The sequence below is a fragment of the Ammospiza caudacuta genome, chromosome 3 (genome assembly GCF_027887145.1).
Source record: "Ammospiza caudacuta isolate bAmmCau1 chromosome 3, bAmmCau1.pri, whole genome shotgun sequence".
NCBI lineage: Eukaryota > Metazoa > Chordata > Aves > Passeriformes > Passerellidae > Ammospiza > Ammospiza caudacuta.
Genome location: NC_080595.1, coordinates 36,737,178 through 36,761,348, shown reverse-complemented (window position 1 = coordinate 36,761,348; position 24,171 = coordinate 36,737,178). Strand labels below are relative to the sequence as shown.

General features: G+C 42.2%; 2 protein-coding genes across 9 annotated transcripts in view; one reads left to right on the top strand and one right to left on the bottom strand.

The window, feature by feature from the left end:
- Nucleotides 1-972, top strand: part of SMYD3 (SET and MYND domain containing 3) — a 379,837-nt gene extending 378,865 nt beyond the window's left edge. For all 8 annotated transcript variants that reach the window (XM_058800809.1, XM_058800810.1, XM_058800811.1 and 5 more), the window contains one exon: nucleotides 349-972. In XM_058800809.1, the coding sequence (XP_058656792.1) occupies nucleotides 349-456 (108 nt within the window). In that variant the 3' untranslated portion in view covers nucleotides 457-972. The remainder of the gene's footprint in view (nucleotides 1-348) is intronic.
- Nucleotides 973-18,544: 17,572 nt separating this feature from the next.
- Nucleotides 18,545-24,171, bottom strand: part of KIF26B (kinesin family member 26B) — a 267,041-nt gene continuing 261,414 nt past the window's right edge. Inside the window, exons 13-15 of the mRNA XM_058802278.1 lie at nucleotides 21,714-21,916; nucleotides 20,566-20,716; nucleotides 18,545-19,050 (exon numbers count right to left, since the gene is read on the bottom strand). Coding sequence (XP_058658261.1) covers nucleotides 18,902-19,050; nucleotides 20,566-20,716; nucleotides 21,714-21,916 — 503 coding nt within the window. The 3' untranslated portion in view covers nucleotides 18,545-18,901. The remainder of the gene's footprint in view (nucleotides 19,051-20,565; nucleotides 20,717-21,713; nucleotides 21,917-24,171) is intronic.

The window sequence follows — 24,171 nt, the reverse complement described above, 5'->3', positions numbered from 1 at the left end:
ATCAAAACCTTGACTGTTGTAGTTGACCAATCTTGATACGGCCTTCATGTCTCAGTGGAAAATGAGCTCTCTCTGCTATTCCATACACTCAGTTGTGCAACATATTTGTGGGTTTGAACACCTAGGAATAACGTGTCAATGCCTCCTTCTTTGTCAGGGACAAATCACTTTAGGATGGGACCATGCACTTTAGGATGCTTCACTCCTATTTCAGCAATTCCATGCATTCAAGCCCCCTGGTGCCAGCCATTTGAGGACCAATTGTTGCATCCCACCCTGCTCCAGGGTCCAGCCCCTTTGCACGGTCTGCACAATGACTAATACGTCTCTTTCTGTTCTTTCCTAAAGGCCTATAATATTATGAAGGTGACCCATGGGACAGATCACAGCCTGATGAAAGCCTTGATGGAGATAAAGGAAGAGTGTGAGGCCATGATGAGAATACAGCGAAGATAATCTCTAGTCTGGAATACAAAGTATTCAAGGACAAAGATCATGTTTTTTATTTAATTGTGAAGCTTCTCAATGGTTTTAGTGTCTTTTCTTTAGGTCCTATTTGCTTTACAAAAAGGTTCAGTCTTAGTTTTGCTGTATGGTCTGAATTGAGTTGGTGTTTGGCAGAATTCCTGTAATTTTCAGAGGATTTTTTTGTCATCAATCATCAGTCTTATTGACAATAACTAACAATACATAATTATTTGATTGTAAGTATTGGGAAATGCATACAGAGTGTTCATCAGTTACAAAGTGATCTAATTTCATTGATATCAGCAGTCAATTTTTTATATCAGTTTATGCCGGTGATTAGGAATCTCTTGTCAGACACATTATAAATTAACCAAATATACTTTTTCGCTTTGCCTTGCCCTTTGGTATGGTTTCCAAAAGCCTGATCTAGTGCTCTTTGACATCAAATAAGTTTCCCAATGTTTTATATGGAATTTTCTTCCCTCCCAATAGATCTGCAGGGCTTCGTCTGTCTTCTTCTTCCATTTCATACCTTATGATATTGAAAACTAAAATGGATTAAATAAAAAATTTTATCATAGGTGGAAATTGCTTACTCTGCTTTTTCTCCATTTTGCCATCTTCAAGAGTTCCTCACTTCATAACAGTTTTAAAAACAGATATTTGGACCTGTGAGCTCAGTGTTATGGCTTCTAGACCTTTCTGAGTCTGTGGGGTTTGAATGTCATATCCCCAGTTAGAGAAGCCCAGAGACCTACAGATGAACATTGTCATCCCTGGGGAAGACAAGGATGTCTTGGAGAGCGCAGGCACACTATTCACCCATGCTCATCAGCAAGAGACTTGTTCTTGCCAGAGCTGTTTACTTCCATTTTTAACACAGAAACAAATATTAACAAAAGCTAATATTTATGAGGGACATTGAAACTTAAATAATTTAAGGCCTTTGAAAGTATTGCTTCAGGTGTGTCACTCCTCTAACAATTTATTGCTGCTACTCCAGCCATGACTGTTACTTCATTAATCCATCTTTGTTGTAAAGTCAGGCTTTTTTCACACCAGTAACCTGACACCATTAATTATTACAAGATGAGAACACATTTAAAAAGAAAATGAGCACTCTGGGTGTAATTTACAGCCATGGCACACGAATGCCAGGGCTGAGGAAGATATCTCCTTTCAAGACATTTGAATTTGTTCCAGTGTTTGGAGCGTTCACTTGCCCGGCAGTAATGTGCAGGCAATAACCTCTGAAATGCACTGCATTTCTGGAGTACATAGCATGGCTTCCTGCCAGAGGCCAGCTCCTATCAGCCACCCAAGAAGTGCAGTAATCCCCACAGAAATTCACTGCTTGGTTGGGTCTTCCTGCTATTATAAAAAGGAAATTGTCTGGGGGAAAAGGTCAGACCTTTGCCCTTATTGGGAGTTCTGACAAAGTACTGATGGACAACCAGTCTTCAAAGCCTATTTTCTAGTTTTAAATGGGCACATGCACATTGGAATTTACATGATTTTTGTGTAAAGATCATGCTTGTGTTATCTCGTGTTTACATATCTGGTACTAAGATTTGCAAATGGAGGGAATCTGAGGTCAGGGGATGCATTAGTTTGTGCAGCAAATCCTGGGAGACAGCCCAGAAGCCCTCAGGCATGCAGACACATCTGCAGGTATGAACTGCTGCACTGTTTGCTGGGGCTTCTGCTGCAAGGACACCTCAACATCCAAGGTAGGAGCTGGGGGAAAGGCAGAGTTGCCTGCTGCCGTGTGAGAACAGCTACTTTACAGCAAGCTGAAACCTCTACCTGTGCTGGGGCCTTCTCACCAGTCTTCTCTGAGGAGACACTTAGAGAAAAGGTGCAAAGGGAACAGTTCAGTGACAGCCTGGTGGGGAACGCAGAAGGAGCGTGCTGCTGGCTGTGGAGTGCCTCAGCAGCAGCTGTGCTGCCGGGAGGGCAGAGCTGTTGGAAATCCACCCACATCCCAATGCTCAAAGCAGGAAACTGAATGGGCACCAGGATCCTCAGTGTGGGGGAATAACCCATGCTTTACATTAATTACTGCTGATGCAAAACTTCTTTCAGCTTAGTCAAGGCAAGAGTCACATTTTGTGGTTGTTTTCAGTCATTTACTGAGCAATTCCCCTTGGAGATTCCCATGCACTAACACCACCAGCAGTGCTGCAGGGGAGGTTGTTGTGGGCAGATTTTTTCTCCTGGTGGTCCTGCTCCAGTCTATTTTCTGCAGAGAATGCTGGTCTGTGATTGTGGAGGGATTTACCTGAATGCATCCTTCGAAAGTGCAGCAGCAGGCAAGGGTGCCAGGGAGGAGGCAACATTAGATAAGCACTCATTTCAAATCAAGTAATGTTATCTTTGCACAGACATCATGTTTCAGTTTTCCTGAATAATATCTGTCAAATTTTTCAGGTGCTGGTATTAGTGGTAAGATAAAGATGCTAAAGTCAGAAAGAGGCAGACTGCAGCATTATCTGTAATGCTGGCAGGTTTGCTGCTTGCTTCCCACAGGTTGGAGGCTTTTCTTTTGGAAAGCAGTGGTTACTTGAGTTCACCTCAAGTTTTAGGAATGCATTTTGAGTTACTTGTGTTTTGTCACTCTCCCTTAAATTAGTCCAGGAAAAACAATGTTAGATTGCACTCAGAGGGAGCAGAATCACACTATGTGTTTGGAAGAAAAGCAGTAGCAGAACACAGGGAAAAAAACATGGGGAATGATACAGCTTCGCTAAGAATAACTGATTACAATTGAACAGAACATTTGTCTTAAACAAAAATAAATGCTCCCTAAACTCTTTAAGAACGGCATAATTCTCTGTATCCATGCCCCTCAAGGGTGTTGACCTGAAGTTGGAAGTAAAAGCTCTCCAAGATCTTGGCAAACAGACTATTATCCAGTGCATAGTAGAGGTAGTAGAAAGTAAAAAAAAGCAAAGAGGGAAAATGCAGTAAACCAGTTTTTTAGAGCTTTGACCTCTTTGAGTCTATCAACCTGTGTGTGAAGTCTGTCGTGCATGGGTTTATGCCAAGAAAACTGCCCCTGAAAAAAAACTGAGCCTTTTTTATGCTTCTCATTGTAACCCTCTTCCCTGATAGCTATGTTTTTAAATGAGCCTTTCTTAGACTTGTTATTTTTTTACACAGCATGTTTATGAAATACAGAGGCTATTTCCCCACACAGTATATTTCAAGTAGTCCCTGGCCACTGCAAAGCTCTTAATGAACAGAGTTCCATTTTTCACAGAGGTTGTGCCAATTGTGAGGATTTTTTATCTGAAACAGAATTAAACCTCCCATAAGACAAGAAGAAGGAGGAAGGTCTTACAATTATGGACATGGAGTTCTGGTGTGGCTTCTCTGCTGCACCACAAATTGTGTCTGACCTTGGGCAAATCAGACAGGGTTAGACATCCATACTTGAGTTTCCTTATTGTTGATCCTTGGGAAATAATGAAAAAGGGAAGGGAAGGGAAGGGAAGGGAAGGGAAGGGAAGGGAAGGGAAGGGAAGGGAAGGGAAGGGAAGGGAAGGGAAGGGAAGGGAAGGGAAGGGAAGGGAAGGGAAGGGAAGGGAAGGGAAGGGAAGGGAAGGGAAGGGAAGGGAAGGGAAGGGAAGGGAAGGGAAGGGGAAAAGGGAAAAAAGGAGAAGAGAAAAGGAGAAAAGGAGAAAAGGAGAAAAGGAGAAAAGAAAAGAAGAAACTGGCTATGCCTCTTTCAATAACTCTGCCTCACATGAATATGTTCAGTTTGGTGTAGGTGTATTGTCCAGTTTGTCAGAGCTGTAGCAACATGGCAGTGTCTGTGTTACAGCCCTATCATGGCTGGCTGTGGGTGGCACAGGTGGGAATGGCATCACTGTCATTGTCATTGTAGCTACAGGTATTACTCTGTGAGAGTTCCTCCAGTACTGAGTGCCAAGCATGGGCACAGAGCAGTGAGCTGCTCCTGTCTATGCTGTACCTCCTCCAAAGCTTTGTTTCCACCCATAGAGCTTCAACAACATCTAAAGAATAGTCAAAAAGTCCAAAGCAAGTGCTTTTCTTTATTTCAGACCTAAGCCGTGTTAGAATTCCTCTTTTCCTTTTCTTTTTTATTCTTATTCAGATTACTATTTTCTCTTTCCTTTCAATGTACATTTTTCCAAACAAAACTCCTTTCCTTTTTTACAAATTTAATTAGCCTGAAAATAGATTTGTTATGGCTCTTTTATAAAGGGCACCCTACAAGAACATCAAAGTGTGATTTTTCCCTGCCCTGAGCAAAAGGAGTGCACCTTACCTGAAGTCTGTGGTCTGCAATTCTTGCCATTTAGCACAATGGTTTATGTTTATCCCCACAGCAGTGATGTGTAAGCCAGGCCTGTGTCATCTCTGTTAATATTTCCTGGGGAAAACTCAATGTTTTTATTTGCTCTGCACTTCTGATCAACATGGACAAATCAATTCTAACTCCATCATTTTTTAGAGTTTTTGTAGGTTTTAATAAGAACCTTAGAGATTCCCTCCCCCCATATGAAAGAATAACTCAGGCTTAGTAATTAGGCTTCATACAGTCACTGCTCACACCGAGGAACCTAACAGGTTCTTTATAGTTCCCAGGAGACCAATTAACCTTCTTTTAAACATATCTCTATATAGCCACTGAGACAGGCACACACAGAAATGCATACACACAAGCTTTTCAGCAGTCTCAGATGCTCCAGCTCCTTGTTAACCAAATTCTGATGGGGCTTATGGCAGGAGGGCAGAGCTGAAGCATCCTGCCCAAGTTCATTTTAACTCTAAAGATGACTAAATCAATTTCTTCTAATTTCCTTTCTCCCAAGTAGAGAATAATCACACAGTCTCTTCTATGCCTTAAATTCCCTTCCATCTCTTGGGGTGGAGCAGGCACCATTTGCTGGTCCCATTACCTGCTCCCTAAGGTACCAGCTAAGGAGCCTTCTCTCCCATCTCTGTTTCAGTTAAGGGCTGGTCTAGTGGGGCTGACAAGCTGAGGAAAGAGCAGTGATTTCTTCCTCCGCCCCTCCAATTCAGCAGCTCTGATTCCCAGTCCCAGAGGGTCTGAGTAGGAAGGTGGCAAATTTACATATGTCTTGCAGGAAAACTGCACTTTAAATCACAGGTGATCCCTCTTGACAATTCCACTTGACTTTCAGAGCAAGAACCAGGAGACAGTAATAGAGAAGGGTGTCTGATGAGAAAATTAGCAGAGTACCACTCTTCCCCTCCCCCAGGCCCTGTGCACTGCTATGAGCAGTTCTTGCCTATTTACTCTTAATGAAGCTCCTTTTAATGAAGTATTTCTTGTGCTGTCTTCCTGTTCCTGCCTCTCCTTGTGGAGCTGAGAATCCCATGATAAAACAGGTAGAGAAGAGGTCTGGCCTGATCCTCCCTGTTCTGTCCCTTGGGGACACCCAGGTGATGTGTTACGAAGCCCTGGAGCTGCCGTCCCTCCCACCAGCAGCAGCACACTGCAGGAGCCCACAGGGAGGAATGGAAAGGCTGTTGTAGTCTTTGGATGGAATTTCAGGCATCACACTGCTGTGAGGAGGAATTGCTCTCCATACCTATAGTGGCAGCCATTCAGCTGAGGGACAGCTGGTGGTCTGGGAACTGGAGCAGCAAAGATCCCAGAATAAGCTGAGCTGGAAGGGACCCTCAAGGATCACTGAGTACAGCTCCTGGCCCTGCACAGCACCATCCCCAGGAGTCACACCATGTGCCTGGGAGTATCACTGCTAGGAGGTGGCTTCTGCTTTTCCCATTCCCCCTTGCTGTGCTTCAGTCTCCTTGTGAAAGTCATGTCGAGTTCTGTGGAGAGTCTTCAGTGAGGTACTGGTAATGTCTGCAGTTCTGTTCTCACTAATGTCATTAACATTGTGTACCCAGCTTGTGCCATGGATAAGACTGTGATCAGAATACAATTACTGCAGAGTGATGTTCCCCATCATGCTAACATAAACGATGATTGAGGAAAATTCTTATCATGACTTGGGAATGTTAATTTCTGAACATCTGTGGCTGAATGCACCAGTAAATAACAGTATTTTTAAAGGTCAGAGTAATGAGGATATACAAAGACTACTTATCATTACCAAATGTTTTCTGTGGGGACTGTTACATAATTTGTGAACAATAAACAAAAATCTGATTTGGTGTTTTCTGTGAAGACCAGAGGAATTCTGATCCTAAGTCTGGGAAGGGGCAGCCTGCCAGCAACCAGGCAAAGATGCTGCCTTATTTACAGCTGACAAATGGGAAAATCAATAAAAATCCTTCAGATGGGCATTGTCCAAATTCATTTCTCTGCGGCCCCAAAGCAGCTTATGCAATCCATATAAAGTGACTGATACACCCAGGCCACAAAACTGTTTTACCATTAAAATCCAAAGCCTTGGCAAAACATGTCCTTCCAAGATAGTGGAGAAGCTCCTCCACAGACCAACATTTCTTCTGCTGTGAAAGAGCCCTCTGAAATCTGCTACTACGTGACATGAAATGATGGTTATTGGATGGTAGGAGCAAAGGGTTTTTCCTGTCTGTGAACTGGGGAAAGGCTGGTGTGCTTGGTTGCTCTGCAGAGCAGCAGAGTGGACCCAGGTTTGGCACTCTGCAGCCCTACAGACTTGCCCAAGTCGAGCTCATGGCCCCGACAGGCTTTAACCCCGGGGTTGTTCCTCCTGACCGAGGCCTGTCAGGCCGGCACTGAGCTGGGCAGGTATCCCAGCTCAGGCCAAATGAGGAGCTGAGGGAGGCAAAGGCAGGGATTTTATTCCTGCCTGATGTGATGCCTTAAGCAACACCATTCCTCTGGAGGTGTGCCAAAGCCAACTTCAGAGTTTATTGCATATTCCTCTGTACAGGACAAGGGGGCTTGGGGTGCTGTTTGAGGCCATCCACCTCGCACCTCGTGAGCCTCAAGGAGCTTCCCTGTTCCCTGCTCCTGACTGCAGAGAAACCAGCACATTCCTGCCCACTTTGTGTCCTGTTCTGTCACAGATACAACCTCTCATCAGGGGCCTTTGCTCTTGAAGCTGTGGAGGTTTTCCCTTTGTAAAAAGCCATCAAGTGTCCAACTCCTGTTGCAGAGGGAGGAGGGAGGGAACAGAGAGCATAAACCTCTCTAGATAATACCATCCACAACATAATCATTTCTGAAGGGGCATGGAAATGTTAGCTTTCTGCTTCACTTTTGGCAAATATCAGAGAACAGTAAAGCGGCACAAGTCTTCAACACCTACGTTGGCTTTGGGTCATGGCAGCTGTTTGTGCCTGCTGCTCTCTGATACCAACTGAGCTGGGCCTGCTCTGGCCCTGCTCTGCCAGGGCTTTGGGCTCAGCTGCCACCATCCCTTTGTGGAGCAGGGCTTTGCCACCTGGGGATACCCATGCAGGGGGTTTGCAAAAGGCAGCCAGGGAAAGACAATCTCATTATGATTAGACTTGAATGCCCTCTGCTACTGCCATCTGCAACTCCCAGGAAAAAGCCTGAGCAGTTTACTAGATCAAAATGGTGAAACCCTGAGATGCCTCAGGCCAGCAGATGGTCCCAGGCAGAGGAAGCCAGGTGTGGTGGCACCAGTGTCTCTGTGCCAGTCTTCACTCTGCCCTGCCATACACCTCTGTATGGCACTGTATGAATTTTCTCACAGCGAGCGGCCCAGCTCCTGGCCAGCCAGCATGGTCCTGCAGCCAAGAAGAACTTCCAGGATGTGGCCAGGTGTAGGATTCCTTAGTTTACAGCTTTCCCACCTGAAACACAGGTTTAACTACAAGTTACCTCACAGTGCATTAAAAAAATAAATAGAAAGTTCTATTCCATCCTGCCTAGGGAAGAATTTCTAGGGTTATAGAATTTAGAGCTCAAAGGTTTACAATCCCAACAAGATAAGGCAGTATAACAGCCTCCACACTTTATGGTGTAAGCTTATGAAGAGGTCAAAATGTCTTAGTAGGAGGGTCAGTTTTACTCAAAGTCCCTGTTTGAGGAGGGGAAATAACATCCTAAATCTTCATAGCTGGCTTCAACCTAACTATTACATTATAGGGCATATATATTACATGGCATTGGATTGTTTGGTTTTCTCTCCCAGCCACAGTGGTTTTTGCTTCCAGTGAGACAACAAAATGAATCCCAAAATGAAACAGTGCCTCTGAGCAGGCCTCTGGCCAGCTGGTGCCATTGCACATCCTGTGCCTTTGCAGGGACAAGTGAGGAGCTATCATTGCTCTAGGACGTGTCAAGGGGCTGTGCACAGGCAGCAACACTGTCCTGGTGTCTGTGTGATGTAGAGTGGTGAAAATTGCCAGTTCAGAACAGCCTTAAAAGCACCTTAATAGGAAACTACATACAGCTTTACAGCAACCTCCTGGAAGTCTCCCATGCCTTGACTGATGACTACAGTAATCTACTGGGAAACTTTCATCTTGAGCCATTGTGTGTTGCAAATATGTGGAAAACTTGGGAAAGCAAGCTATTAGCAATGACATAAAAGCAAGCAAGGAATTGTTCAGAGGAGCAATTAATAAATATTCCATAAAATGAGTCACAGGAGTCTAGATGATTTTACTGGGTGGAGATATCAGTCCCAGAATAATTTTTTCACCATGGAAGTATTTCAATGCCCTGGTGCTCTCACATGAACTGCAACCCCATCACAGATTGCAGGTACAAAGCCCTCTTGCTAGGCTATGGGTTTATTTGGTGTGCACACAGTGTTTGTGACTGACCTGCTCTGCGGACACTTCATGCCACCACAATTGATTGTCAAGCAAGCTGGAAAGGGTACTCCCATTGTTTTGGCCTTGACTGCAGAAAGAAGGGCTCAATGGGTGCAAAGTCCAAAATTCCCTCGCTCAGGGGCTGTCCAGAAGCTTTTCTGTGGATTTCACAGCATCTTAATGGCTTTACATATAACCTTCAGAAATGTTTTTTTGAGCCTCTGGAAACTCAGGGCAGGCTGAGCTACACCAGCTTCCAGGGCTGCAGGAGTCACAAGCAGCAGGGCATGGAGCCAGCTCTTATCTTGCTCATCATTCCAGTAATTGCCATGCCTTCCGTTGTCCTCAGAAATTAGGAGAAAATGCTGTTCACAGTGTCTTGCTTGGCTCCCTCAGTGCCCCTTGCTGGGTACTGTGAGGTTTCCTTCAAATATGGTTTAGCAGCAGGCAGCTTGCTCCTAAATAAAACCAGGCAGCTGCCATGACTCTCCACAGTAGTGTCCCTGGGCATCCAGCTAAAGCACACACAGGGAGTGAGCTGAGCCCCTCTGCATGGATGGGCACTGGAAGGCAGGGTGAGAGGGAGCACTGCTGCTCCCTCAGTGCCACCAGGAGCCCTTTTCAATCCAGCTCCAAGGGGCAGCCTGCAAGGGGCTGGGCTGGGTGGCACAGAGCATCCAAGGGTGCCAGTGTGGAGGAGTCTGTGGAGCACAGCCCAGCGAGCAAGGTGGCTTTGTGCTCCTCTTCCTTCTATATTCTATATTCTTCCTTCTATCTTGTAACTACAATGAGCAATTCAGCTTTTGACAAATGAAATCTAGGAAAATGACAGGGCTTTCTCCCACCTCCCTGGTGTTCTGTCATTCAGGGAATGAAGATGAAAAAGGATGAGAAAGGGACAAGGACAGTCCCTGCTCCTTTTAAAGTGAGTGACGAAGGTCCCTCATCGCTGGAGGTGTAACTTCCTCTCCACAGCAAGCCTCGAGTCCTGCACATAATCCTGACGTGTCTGGCAGCACTTGGGTTCCTAGGAAATAGAAATGGAAATATGGATATGTGCCAGACACACACAGCTGAATATGTTTGGCTGTCATTTCGTTGGTATGAAACTCACAATCTGACAGAAAGCATAGGTGCCAAACCTGTGCTATAAGGGTCCACAGAAGAGACACATATAAATATATATGCAAATGAATGCAGGTCTTTTCCCCCAACAAGCACCCATTGAGATGGACTGGGGTTTGGCCATCTAGAAGCTTTTCCCAAGTCAGCACTTGCCAGGATAGTTCCTGAGAGTGGACAGGACCTCCAAGCTACCTTCTTGTTCCTGGAGGTTATGAAAGTGGTCTTTGAGCAATGTAAAGCATTTGTGTGGTCACAGCCAGCAAAGCTTTGCTCAGTGGTTAAATAGCAGATGTCAGCCTCCAAAACTGCCAGATCGGCAACTGTCAAGACTACTAACTATCATAAACTGTAAAATCCACAGATGGCCTTTTCCAGAGCAACTAAATATTCACTTTGTGTTCATCTCAAAGACTGGGAACTGAATTTTCTAGCCTTCATCCCCCTTCAGTGTCTCCCAGGCAGATACTGTCAGCCAAAATGAGGGTGAGCTCCCGGGTGCCTGGTTTGCAGATGGATGTGGGAGAGGAACATGCTTTAGCAGCAACCTGACCTGGTTTTCCAATAGCTAGAGAGCTTATTTGGGGCCCCATAAGGAGATGGGGTTGGTCAGGTTTCCACCCTAAATCTGATTTTCAGCCTGGCAAGTTAATAGTTTTAAGGACAAAACTTGGTCATTACTTTACAAGAGGTATCAACAGTTTCAGGCAGGCCTCATAAGGACACCAGACTTTTGCCAGGCGGGAGCTCCTTTTTCCACTCCGTGAATGTCTTGCTGTCTTGCCCCAAATCAGAAGCATTGGGGTCTGTAGGGCTCCAGATTTGACCAAGAGTGAATTGATTCTGTTTGCAGCTCATCTAGAGCTCCTCACCATCAGTTCTGTCTTAGACAAAGTCTAGGACTTGCACTAACTCATTTTTCTGGTTTTGTCTCTGTAAGCCACTCAGGGCTCCTCAATACTGATGTGGCTGCATGATAACAGCAATGAAGATAAATCACCTCCAAAGTAGGCAATAAGCCTTTTAGCTCTTTAGAGCAAATCAGAGCTATTCTGAACAGCCCACAGACAAAATAAATGGCTGTTTATCTTCATTTACAGATACTGTGGAGAGGCACAGCATGCAAATTCACTGGCCTGGGGCAGCAGCTAAGGTAGCAGAGGGCTTGCTGCTCTAAGAGGGGAAAGGAGGAGACTGTCTCCTCCCCACCATCTTTGCCAGCCTTTGCCACTGCATCCACCTCAATATTTTTCCTTTAAGAGGTCACCATAAACAATTGCATTCCCTGCAACTGTGACTGCTAGATCTGCCACTCTGCTGTATAAAAATAAGATAGAAAAAAGGACTTTATTAAATTCTCATCAAACTGTTAACCAAATATTTAATGCCTGACACCCTAACATGTCCCTCCTAAGTAAGGAATATGAGAAAATCATCTGCCAGCAGATGATGTAAAAGATGTTTTGACTGATTTGGGGTTTTTTAAAATCGCTCCCATAGGAAATAAGATCTGTGGTTTTCTTCTGATGGGAAGAGCTCAGCATCCTTATCAGGGCTTATCCAGGTGTTGGTGGGCATTTTCCCAGAGAGCTCATTCACATTTTGTTCTGCAAGCAAAGTGCTGTCTTAATTAACAACAGGGAATGCCACAAACATGAGTGAAGGCAAGCAGATATTGTGCACACCACTGCAGCAGCTCAGGGGCCTGCTAAGCCTGCCACCACTGCCTCTCTGAGAGAGAAAAATGTCTTGAGTAATGGACACAAACTCTTTTTATCACTCCCATGTGTTACCTACCTGCATGGTGGCCAGGGGAAATGTGACACAATTGCTAAAGATGATAAGAAATTATACCTATGAATACATCTTTTATATTTGTTTGGTCTCAGATTTTTCCCCTGCTCACAGATGCAAAAGAGCAATCCCTGTGTATATGCATAACCAGCTTATGCAAAAGCCAGACCATTTCAGGTCTGGGATTGTGTTTTCTTTGTGTTTCTGGACAGTAGCAGGCAAGTTAATGCTGCTCTGCTTGCTTGTAGTATTTTTGTCATTGGTATCAAACCCTGCAATTCCTTACTCTTTTCTGGTGAATTTGCTTCTCAGTAACACTTGCTTGATAGAACCCCTTTGGTAATTTTATTTTCAGCCTTGATCTTGCTCTCTTGCTCACTTTCACTGTTACGATACCACATCCTCTTGTGGGTCAAAAGCATTCTCCAGTATGAAATGCCATGAAATGCTCTTATCTAAAGTGAAAGAGTCAGGAGGAGGAGGCAGATATATTGGTAAGATAAAAGTAAACATTTAATGCCACTATAGTTTGATTTTTTCCAGACATCATATTTTTGACAATGTTTCACACCTCAAATACCACAAAAGGGATATTTTTTAGCCAGCAAACAATAAACTTTACAATTTTAATGGCAAAAGGTTCAATGCATTTGTTGACAAACTTGGAAATGGCTGTGACTTTCCACATTTTGAACTTGTCGTCATGCTGTTCTTTCTCCTTTTTTCCCCATAAAATTTAGTTGATAAAATATATATATATATATTTACTACTGATACATCCTCTCCTGGAATTGCCCAATGATGGGACCAGAATAAGTTCTACATCTATCAGTTTCTCTCCTCCTTAGCCCTATTTTATACCACTGTTATAATGAGAAAGAACATAGCCATGGACAGAGTGAAATGGATTTAGCAAACATACACTTCAATGCATAGCACTTAGATAAGCATTTCCAACCATGATGTGTAAATAAATTATAAAATACAAGCAACTCTATAAAACAAGAACATCCTGAGTTTACAAATAAATTATATCCTTCATACATAGAATATGATGTGGATGTGGATGTTAGTAACCAGCAGTTTCAGCTATGGGTGGGAAAGAAGTAAAATGTAGAAAAGTTAGTATCTATGCATACATAAAAATATATGTATGTGTGCTACATGTAAATACTCACACACATACATATACAATAAAGAGGGTGAATACATCCATATCTATAGTATATAGAGAGTATGTAATATAGCTGAAACTGCCTCAAGCACCAAGTTATTACCATTATTATAACGTTTGCTCAATACTTAAGTAGGACCACTCAAAGTAAGACGGTTTGGGTTGTGTTTTATTTCCTGTCCAGGAGTGTTTGAAGGTAGTTTGTTTGAAATACTATAGTTGAATGCTACTGAATGCTACTGATTGCTACTTTTTCAGCTACTTTCAGCACTTCCATTCTTTGCAGAATCATCATGCCCTTTGTGAGCTTCAAAAGTTTGCATAAGTGAGCACGAAACTGCTGTTCGTGAATTTGGTGGCAAAAGGGTGCTACATTTCCAAGAGAATTTTTTTTTGTGTTTGTTTTGAAAGGTTGCTTGAGAAGGAAAAGAAGAAAATATAAAGACAATAATAAAATGGTTTATTATTTCCAGGAACAGGTATGGAAGTTCAGATAACCCTGGGATGAGCGCACAATAAATGCAAGAGACAGAGAGAGATTATTAACTTTGCATTGACAAATCATTCACAGTTTTGTTTGCTGTGGTTATTTGGAAACCTCTTACAAATCTTAGGATAGCTAGCAACAGCCAGCCTGGTGTCTTCAAAAACTGCTGTGTGTTGCCAATGCAAAAGCCTTGGGAGTTACAAAACACAGACCATGAGGATATCAGGATTAAGTGAGGTATGCCACCATCCATGGATTTGAGAAGAAATGCCTCTCTCCACGGTCATCATCCACTCCTGTTGGTATTTAATGATCTCTGCAGTGAGCTGATGCATCCCTGATTCTGTGCAACCATCCTTCCCATCATATGAACCACCCTTCCCATCATATGAACTGGTATCAGAGTTGCTCAGCCTCTGGCTTAGGAGAACTGAATTTGCTTCTGCAATGCAGAAGCTTCAATTTACAATTTTAACTCTGTTAGGACTAGACAGGAAGCTTCACAGACCACCAAGAGTCCAGGCTCTTAGTTGATGTAACTATGCTGTATGCCTCAAGCACATGCAGAAATTGTGTGTTAAACAGCTGAGATTATGAAATATCTTGCTGTAATTTCATGAAACTCTGAAATATAGAATAGTTCATCTGGAATACTTTTACAGGTTTTAACAGGTTTTAACATGGGAACTGCAGCAATTTGGCTACAGAAGAACCTGGGTAAGAAAGAACATTTAAAAGAAGCCCTTGAAAGAGTTTCAAGCATAAGCTTTGCCTATAGTGTGGCATAAGTTAACTTCAGCCAGGTGAGTGCAAGGGGAAAGGTTCTGTAGGCAGGCACTCCTTGGAGGAGGGAAGGGGAGTGGTGATGTTGCCACCTGTGAGCAGCTCTGCCCCTTCCCCTCAGCAATGTGCAGGGGGGCCATCTCAGGCTGTGTGTATGTCTATTTGTCAGTGCATGTACAGCTTTTGCTTCTACGATGATTTTTAGCTCATTAAAAATGATACAGCAAAATCACAAACATTTGTAAAAGGTGATTTTTGTAAAAGAGTCTGTATTTTTCAGCTATCATCACATTTGAATTCCATGCCACAGGTCCCTATTTTAAGACCAGCCATATTATTGAGATAAATGAAAAAAGTGAAGACATAAACCCCACACTTCAAGACAGACTTTTCTGTGAGCAAACAAGGGATTTGGTATGTATTATTCCCAGCATCACTCCCAGCTTTCAGCTTCTATAATTGCCACATTTAGAGATAAAAGAAAAAAAATGCCAGTGTGTTTCTTTGATCCCTTTTTGTACATTCTATGCATCTCTCACTAAGAATCCTGTCAGAGAATCATGCCATTGCTTTGTGCCAGCTACTATTTCATGGACCTGCAAGTTTCAGAAGCTAGGATTTATGGCAGTGGGTCTTCTTAGACTGGATCAAAGACAGATGTTCAGCAAAAGCCCTGTGTGGCCTTTACACAAAATGAGAAGATGTTAAATACACAAGAGTAGCATGATCTTCTACTATATAACTAACAGCAAATACCCCCAAAAATGGCAGGGGGATGAATTTTCCTCACAACTGGGTTTACTTTGTAATAACTCTTTTGATTCCTTATGCAATTGTGCCTTGGTTTTATCAGAGGAGGTGAGATGAGAAGAAAACCTAAGAAAGGGAACTATTAGTTTCCTTCTTTGTCCTTCTGTAAAGTAATGCTTTGGATTACTTAGATCTGAATGACTTGACAAGGAATTGTTTTGAGGCAAATGCAAGGCATGCATGGCAAAAGAACAGATGTGTGACAAATGTACCAGGAATTACGGCTCTCCCACACCATTCAGAGTACAAATTGACCCAGCTCCCAGAGCCAGAGCAGCTTCTCCCTGCTGGGAGAGCTGACACAGACAAGAAAGAGGTCTGAATCACCCTAAGCACAGCAAAGTCTCCAGCCTATGGTTACACTTGAATTTATGGCTCTAGAGCAACTCCTGCCCCTTGTATGGATAAGGTTCCCGTATGGCAAGAGCAGCAGTTCCCAGGAAGCGCCCCCAGGTGCCGGAGGGGATGTGGAGCAGTGCTGGTGTTCCACAGTTCTCTCAGCCTGACAATGAAGAGTGGCGATCCCCTGTGACACATGCAAACAAAGAATTAACCTTCAAACCTAATTACATTAACACTGCTGTTTCCTGCTGAAGCTGTCCCAGGGAAATAAGATTGATTTCTGAATGTGAAAATGATTAGATATTACATTTGTGTTGCTCTTGTGTATTTCAAGCTACATGATGCCTTTTAAAAAATCAGCATAAAAACAGCACTATGCTGGCAATGCCTTAAAGAATGGGGCCTCCTGGATGACTTGCAGAAGTATATGCATCTTCTCTAAAATGCTGGCTACTGCAAACTGAGATAATTTCATAATAAACACCTGAATTCTTAATGTGTTTTCCAAATACTTGAGTTATAGTAATATCAATTTTGAAGTAAAAAGCTGTTTTCAAGAAGATAATGTTTTATCATGTCAAATCTCCACAAATTTTTGCATCCTTTCTTTTGTATTAAGCCATCACAATTCTTTAAAACATAGTGGCAAATTCTGAAATGAAATGACAGAAAGTCAAGAATGCATATGGATTTTAGAACATGAATACTAGTATATTATGGGAGTTGATGGACAATCTAATTAGGTCCACAGAAATAAAATATTTGTAAGTACTGCAATTCTGCTCAATTAGTACATATTTTTTAGTATGCTAAATTCATCCCTGGCATTATCAATCAATTTGGTTTCAGGGATCAATTTTTGTCCATTGTGATTAACGGGGTGAACATATGCTCTTTAAACTCTTTAAACAATGGCTAGGTATAAATGTTTTTGCAATTCTTCCTAAGCTGCAGAAGTACCAAATTGAGCATCAATGAATAATTGAGTTACTGTGGGTGAGGAATATTACATGCAATAGGTGGTTTACAGTTGCTCTGAAATGTGTCCACTTGGTTTATGGAAACATCACCACTCCTGTGTAACTCACAGACTGTGCAGGGATGATTTCCTTGGATCTCTGCGGCTGTACTCACTCTGTGGGGCCCTGCAGAGAAGAGATGGCCTCCAAAGAACCAATACACAGTAACTGCTATAAAAATTGCTATAAAGAGAAGAAAGCCAGATAAATTGCATTGTTTGGGGGGATTTTCAGAGTTGGTTGGGTTTTTTTTTCTGAGAGAAATGGATATGTCTTTAATACTTTCTTAGAATATAACTTTCATGATAGGAAATTGCTGTGGAACAGACTATAAAGTGACTTTCATCCAGGACCTTTTTCCTTTCCAAGTAATCCTATAGATTGTAAATAGAATTTTCTACAAAATCCAGTGACAAAGGCAATAGAATGAGTAAGAGTTGTTATTACAGGTTGTAGAGCACTAAAAGAAAATAAAACTATACAAATGTTACTTCTACTTTTTTTAAAAACCTTTCTGTTCACCTAACCACTAGAAAATCAACCAGTATTATTTTACCATTGGGGTATTGTAAGATGGAATTGATACAATGGTGCAGGGAAAGAAGAGTTGCACTTAAGTAAGCAGTTAATTGATGCATTTTGAGTATATTTAAATGATAGTCTTATTTCCTCATAAGCAACAGAAGGGTAGCACAAATGTATGTGAGAGAGGAAATTTTCTGAATGTGCTTATTTCAGTATAGAGGAATAAGAAACCTAATTCCACAAAATTATTCTTCATGCTCATGTGTAATTAAAATCCAGTTTTGCACATTTGCTTATGAAATACAAAGGATGTTACTTCCCACAAACTGTTTTGTAGATAAAGAGGCCAACTAGTAAAATAACTGGATGTATAGGGAGGCGCTGACCCTTGTCCTTTTGATGTCAATGTGAATTCTGCCATGGCTTCAGGTACTGAGGATTAGTAAAGATGCCATAGCCAACATGCTTGAAGTGCTGTATCTACTCATTTGCTTTATTTCCAGATGTGCTGAGCTGAGCAGAGCCTGCACTCCTCAGGTACATCTGTGAGTATGGACACACTGGGCCAGGGATCAGATGTCTTGCAGTGGTATAGATTGTAAAGAGGTGAAGCTAAATGTCATCAGTCATAGTCTCAAGAAAGAACAAATCACTCATTTTTGGACCGATAAACATGGGAACCTTTAGCCTAGAGGACAATTTTCCAGCAAGTTACTAGCACCAGGAAAAGGGGTTAGGATAAAAGTACCTCCTCATTCATAACTCCAGCCAGTACAAAGCAAAACATATATGAACAAGAAAACAAGTTATGGGGGTTGGATCAAATTGAAAAGATATTTACTTCACAGTAATGTCACTTCTCTCATACACTGCAAAACAGGCTGGGAAAATGATGGTGTTCTCCAGCATATAAGAGAGTACAGAACAGCATTTAAACAAACCTTATTCTCTGCTAGAAATATGTTTGTGTCATCTGGGAAAGCTGAATTTCTCTTTGAGTGGCCTTACTCTGGTAACAAGAAAAGACAGTTAACATTTATTCATATGTTGTACTGATTAGGAAATATCTCTACAAACACAAGTTACTTAGAAACAGCAAGTCTGAAATAGGAGAAAACACCAAGAGAAAAACAAGCTGTAAATACATTTCAAAAGTGTATTTGTTTTTTTTTTTTTCCTTTTTCTTTTCTTGACTAGCACCATCTGTACACAATAAAGTATGAACATAAATGTTTGGATAACAAAGATTTGCAAGGCACTTGAACAGTTTTTCTGGATAGGTTTTCTTTTAATGAACCTCTCAATGGAAGTCCCACAACCACCTTTCCTCCTTCCTCAGCTAATGCAGGGAAAGAAGTGTCTTCTGCCAGCAGTTCTTATTTACAGACATGTCCTTAAAAGGTTCCACAAAGTGCTCTTTTAGGCTAAGAGTATCAACAACCTTCTATCTCCATTTTCCATGCTTGTTCTGTTTGTTTTTTTAATACTACTCCTCTATGTAGTATAGCAAATCTCTCATACACACAGCTGAGACTTGACTCCAACCTTCATCCTCATTCTTTTGTCTTTGGGATGCTGTTTGGAAGGGAAAAGGAGGATGGCAGAGATGTGCATTGAAATTCTCTTGAGGTTCATCCTTTATCTGCGTCTGGAGGTGATGTCAAAACAGGTGATCATCATGAGATGGGCCTTGCAGAAGTTGACACGGTTCTCCAAACGCTCAGTCACACATTCCAGGGCTTCCAGGTATTCCAGAGAATCCAGCTCAAATACCTGCTCCAGATCAACTGTGAGAAAGAAAACACACAGATAGGAAAAGTAGACCATACTTAGTGATGACTGGTGGGAGAGTCAGAGCTAATTCAAGTCTTCAAACTCATCAGTACTATATACAACATCACCTCTGGCTTGCCATTGTCTTTGAAAGTTGCCTTTTTGGTTTAATGACTATTAAAATGACACAGCAGCTAGCCCACAGTGAAAAATACTCTTAAGTTGCATTGGATGCTTTCTGGATCAATCTGTTTGGCCATCCTCACCAGAACTGCAGATGCCTTTGCCATGCTCCATCATCCTCCAGCATATATTGAATACTAATATGTTGAATGTACTTTCTCACACATTCTGCTGACCAGCAAGAGCTTTAAATAGCTGCTCTTTTCTGGGAGGGCAAGCCCTTTGCTGAATTCAGAACTTGCATTTATAACAAACCTCTAGGGTCCTTGTTCCTCAGACCTCTCCCTATTCCATGTGATTCCCAGCAAGGCAAGGGAAGGCACACACATCAATCCCTCCAACACAAGTGCCCAGCAGCTTCCATGGAAGCCAAGTGTCATTGTCTGAGCCAGCACTGCCCATCATATCTCATTCCTGATGTCTCTGCAACCCTCCAGGCTTTCTGCACTTACCACATTGGAATTAGAAACAAAGGCATCACACAGTAAGGGGACAGCATAGCAAATTCTCTCTCTCTTTAAAACTGTCCTTTTAACTCTCTTCCTTTATAGCATTCCTGAAATCTATACTGTGGTTGTTTTGCAGAATGGATCAATCTGGTGTCAACTTAAAGCAGCTGTTAAAGGAAGGGTTAGGAAATACACCAGCCAGCCTCCTTTTGCCACTTGCAATTATCCTAAATAAACTTTTGCACATTGTGTTTTTTTTTCTAAAACTCTTTTTTATGAACTTATCTGCTTGCTAATACTAAAAACTGTTGTATAAGTACTGCAGTACTCTTTATGGTTTTTTCTTCAGAGGTGATGAGGTCCTTCTTCATTTGACTGTGAATGCCCTTTAAGCTCTCTGAACTTTACACATCCATAGTTATAAAAAATGGGCCAAATTTCATTTCATTTCATGTAAGCCCATTGCTGCCAAGGGACATGTTTGCTCCACAGTGTTATTTTGTGGTAGAAGAGCAGATTTATAATATTGCTCATATGTTTGAGTGATCTGAGGCCAAAAGAAAAAATCTCATTTTCAGGAGCTGTGGACTGAAACGCGTGAACGTTAATCTACCAATGGCAACATCCTCCACTAGAATACTGTACCATTTCAACCTTCAGCTCTCAGGCAAAAAGGATTGTTCAGTTCTACTGTTAACATTTAATAAGAGTTATAGAAACTGGTTCTAGAAAGACAGTCAATCTAAAGCTTGCCCTAAGGTCCTGTGTTGGTTCATTTTAGTTTACAAACAGTAGCTTACATCTCACTCTTACCAGACATTTCTGCTTCCTTCCATCCCCCCTGTTAAATAAACCAAAGGAAACCTATAAGTTCAGGAAATAAAACAATGCTCTTACATTCACTGAGCCACTTATTAGGATCCAGCATCAGGTACTGTTTGGTCACCTCCAGTTCTCTCATTAACCACTCATACTTGGCCTTGACCTCAGCGATTCTCTGCTGGCGATGCTCCAGGATTTTCAGCTTGGCATTGAAACATATCACCTCCTGCCAGCCAGGAAAAAGAAGCAGGGAAAGAATAGGTGAAGAGGAGAAGAAATGCCTAGGTCCATTCAGTGAAATGATCTTCCAATCAATAATACTGACAATGAGCCGTTTATTCTGGAAGCTTATGAATCACTGCATGAAATCATCCATCATCTGCTTTATTTTTATTGCTTTTGTTTGGTTTTCATGTTTTCCATCAGTGAGCTTTGGAGACTTTGTAATGGTAGTTAATAATAAACCATAATAATTAATACCAGGCAGCATCTTGAAATTAGATTAACTGTAGGAAAACATTTCTTTTTTTTCACCAGAGTTTGGCTAAGAAAATCTAAGCTCTTGGGAGTAGAAAATCCATTGCTTGATGTATTGAAAGCCTAAATACACCCCTGTGCTTGGTGCATAAATAATGCATTAGTCATATTTTAAAATAAGAGAACTGGTAGCAATATCAAATTTGAAACATCCTTAAACAAAGGGAGTATGTTATGAAAAGCTCTAGCAATTCATAGTCATTAATAAAGAAGATATATTTTCTGTAAAGCTCTGGAGCACAGTAACAGCATGAGGTACAGTGCTGGAGACAGCCAGCCTGGCCTCACATGACTTCTGAGGGGTGGCAGCCACAAAGACGTGCAGCAAATGAAACCATCTGAGGACTGTGCTACCCTCCCTAGTGTGGAAACAATTCCAATAACACAACTATCCTCATCCAAGCCTGTGTGAAGATCTCAACACTATTTCACAATCTCCTCTGTAAACAAATCTGCGGTGGGTGAAGTCCAGTGGAAACCTCGCTCCAACAAGTTTCTCCAAACATCACAAACAGCTTCAACAAGTGTCAGAGGCTAGGTAGGAAAAATGCCTTAAAATAATAATGAAGTCTATAATCCATCATTAATCTAAAATACTCAACCTCAGATAATCCTCCCAATCGTATGTTTTAAGTGCTGACCTTTGCAATTTAGGCCCACCAGGAGATTGCACGGATGGCACTCACCTTGCTGTCCCCACCTCGCCGTCGCTGGAGCCTCTCCACGTCATCTATCTCATAGACTTTGATCTCAAAGGGCTCCCCCAGCCCCCTCTGCCCGCTCCGCAGCGGCCCATCCACCCAGCGCACCCCGGGGCTGCTGGCTGGCTTCCTTGCTGGGGAGGCGGTGTCAAGGGATAGAGCCGGAATGAGCCTCCTCCTCTGGGAACCTGCCAATGGAGAAAGTGCCGCTGCATGTTAGCACAGCTACTCCTTCTCCTTGCCTTTGCAGAGAAGTCTACAAGTGATGTATGTCTGGCCCTCTCAGACACAGAAGAAAATAGAGGGAGAACCCAGGGAGGCCACGGGAGCTGGAGCTGCAATGTGCAGTGCCCACCCACCATGAGTGACACTCTCAGTGTTGGAATGTTGGGGGACACAAGACAGATGATCGACTTTGGACCTGGTTAACATAGAGAGTTTTGATCACAGGATGCCTTGGCAAAAGCAAATGGAACTTTGAAAATTAGACCTAGATTGCAAGAAGATTAAATCAAACAGGTTTACCAGAAAAGAAAATCCTATTAAACGCTGCAAGCAAGAGATGTTGTTATATGCATAAGTTTGTGTATGTGATTTTAACCTAATCATTGTAGTACACATTACTAGTCTCCCTGAAATAGTATATAAGTACTTGTATCCCACAATAAAATTGGATTCTGATCACCCAGTCAGTCTCCCCATCTCTCTCCATCGCCGACACCTCAGTGCTCCTCGGTGCCTGACTCCAGGATCTGGCACTCAGAGGGCACACATCCCCTGAAGCTGGCAGAGCCTGTGTCTGCTCCCCATTGATTAGGTCTCAGCACATACAGGCAAGCCAATGAAGGACCCAAGCCAGCAGGATGGAACTGGTCCAGCCTAACTTTCCTAGTTCTTTACTGCTACTGAACCTTACAGTCAAGGGACAAGCACTAGCCAGCCTCTGCAAAGTACCTGCCACATAACATGCCAAGTCAGGGCCTACAGGAGAGCAAGGAGGAAAAAAATGTATGTCCCTAGTATGGTTTGTTTGGAGAAAAAAAAAAAAAAAAAAACAGAAAAAACCCCCAACAACAACAAAAAAAATTAACAAGTTGCATTTTCTTGCTTAGTTTAGTAAAATCAAAGCAATGGCTTGGTTGGAAAAAAAAAGAAACAAACAACTCTAAAAGTTTTGTAGCTGACACAGGGTTTTCCCTAAGACACAGCAGGAATAAAAAGGATGGGAGAAGCCAAAAACAAAAGCCGGAGCCAGCAAGTTTGAGTGAAACTATTAACTGGCTTTCTTGGCTGCAACTACATAAGTGTTGCCAGCCAGCAGGGAAGAGATGATGAATGATCATGCAGATTTTATTTTAAAAATAAGATAAAATAATTTATAGGAATTTCCCACATTACATTTATTGAGACATGAATGTTAATAGTTTCAACATGTCTGTAAACTTGGTGCTTCAATAAAAGCTAGAAAAACCCCAAAACATCTACTGATTGCCTAATTTTTGGATTTTCAAGTAAGAAAGTATTGCCTAGTTTCATTCATGGGAGTCTGCTTCTGCGCTGACTTTGAGAACTATTCACATCTTTTCCTATGACTTCTGAGTACAATAATCTGTGCTAGAAACCAGTAGGTCTGTGTTAGAGACAAGTAATTAACCTGTAAATTCTAGCTTTAAAATGGATGAGAATGGTTCATTGGAAAGCCTAGTCTACAGAGATTTTATTTGGATACATCTGAGATAACCCAATGCAGGAAAAAGAGAGCACAGACAGAGCTGATTGACAGAGTTCTGGGTAGACAGGGAGCTCTACAAGGCCCCTCTATACCAAACAACCTGAGATTGCCATCCTATGGCACTTATCATAGCTGTGTTTATTGCTTAAACTGCAGCCCAGCAAAAAAACTCCTGCCAGAACAAATGAAGCCTTACAAATACCAGCAAGCAGGAGTTATTTTAGTTCTCTGGTACCAGTCACTGGAAGACAATGTCAGCATTCCCTTACCTTGAATGCATTTCAGTTAATCTCTAGATTAAACTGTCTGATCAAGAGAAGAGACAGATCTTGATAAAAGGAAAAGCAAGACTTGACCCATTACAATAGTCAAAAACTGACAACAAGAAGACAGACAGTTTGGGAAGACCCCAACAAACTGTGATTCTAAGGGTGACTCCTGTCAGCAGTGTAGGGAAAGGTAACCAAATGCTGGGAACAGCTGCATACTTGAAGGGAGGTGAGAGCACATTGTGGGCTATTCAATTTTATTTCATGTAGGGAGAGATCCTGAAATAGGCTCAGCTCTTCCTGGGAAACAAGTCCTCCACTTGCTTAGATGGGAAGGGCAATGAGTATCATCCTAGTGTCACTCAAGATCAAAGGATTCGGGCATTAAATAAGTTTTTTAATACATTTGAGGCTTTTGTCCATGGTGTCTTACAGAAGCAGT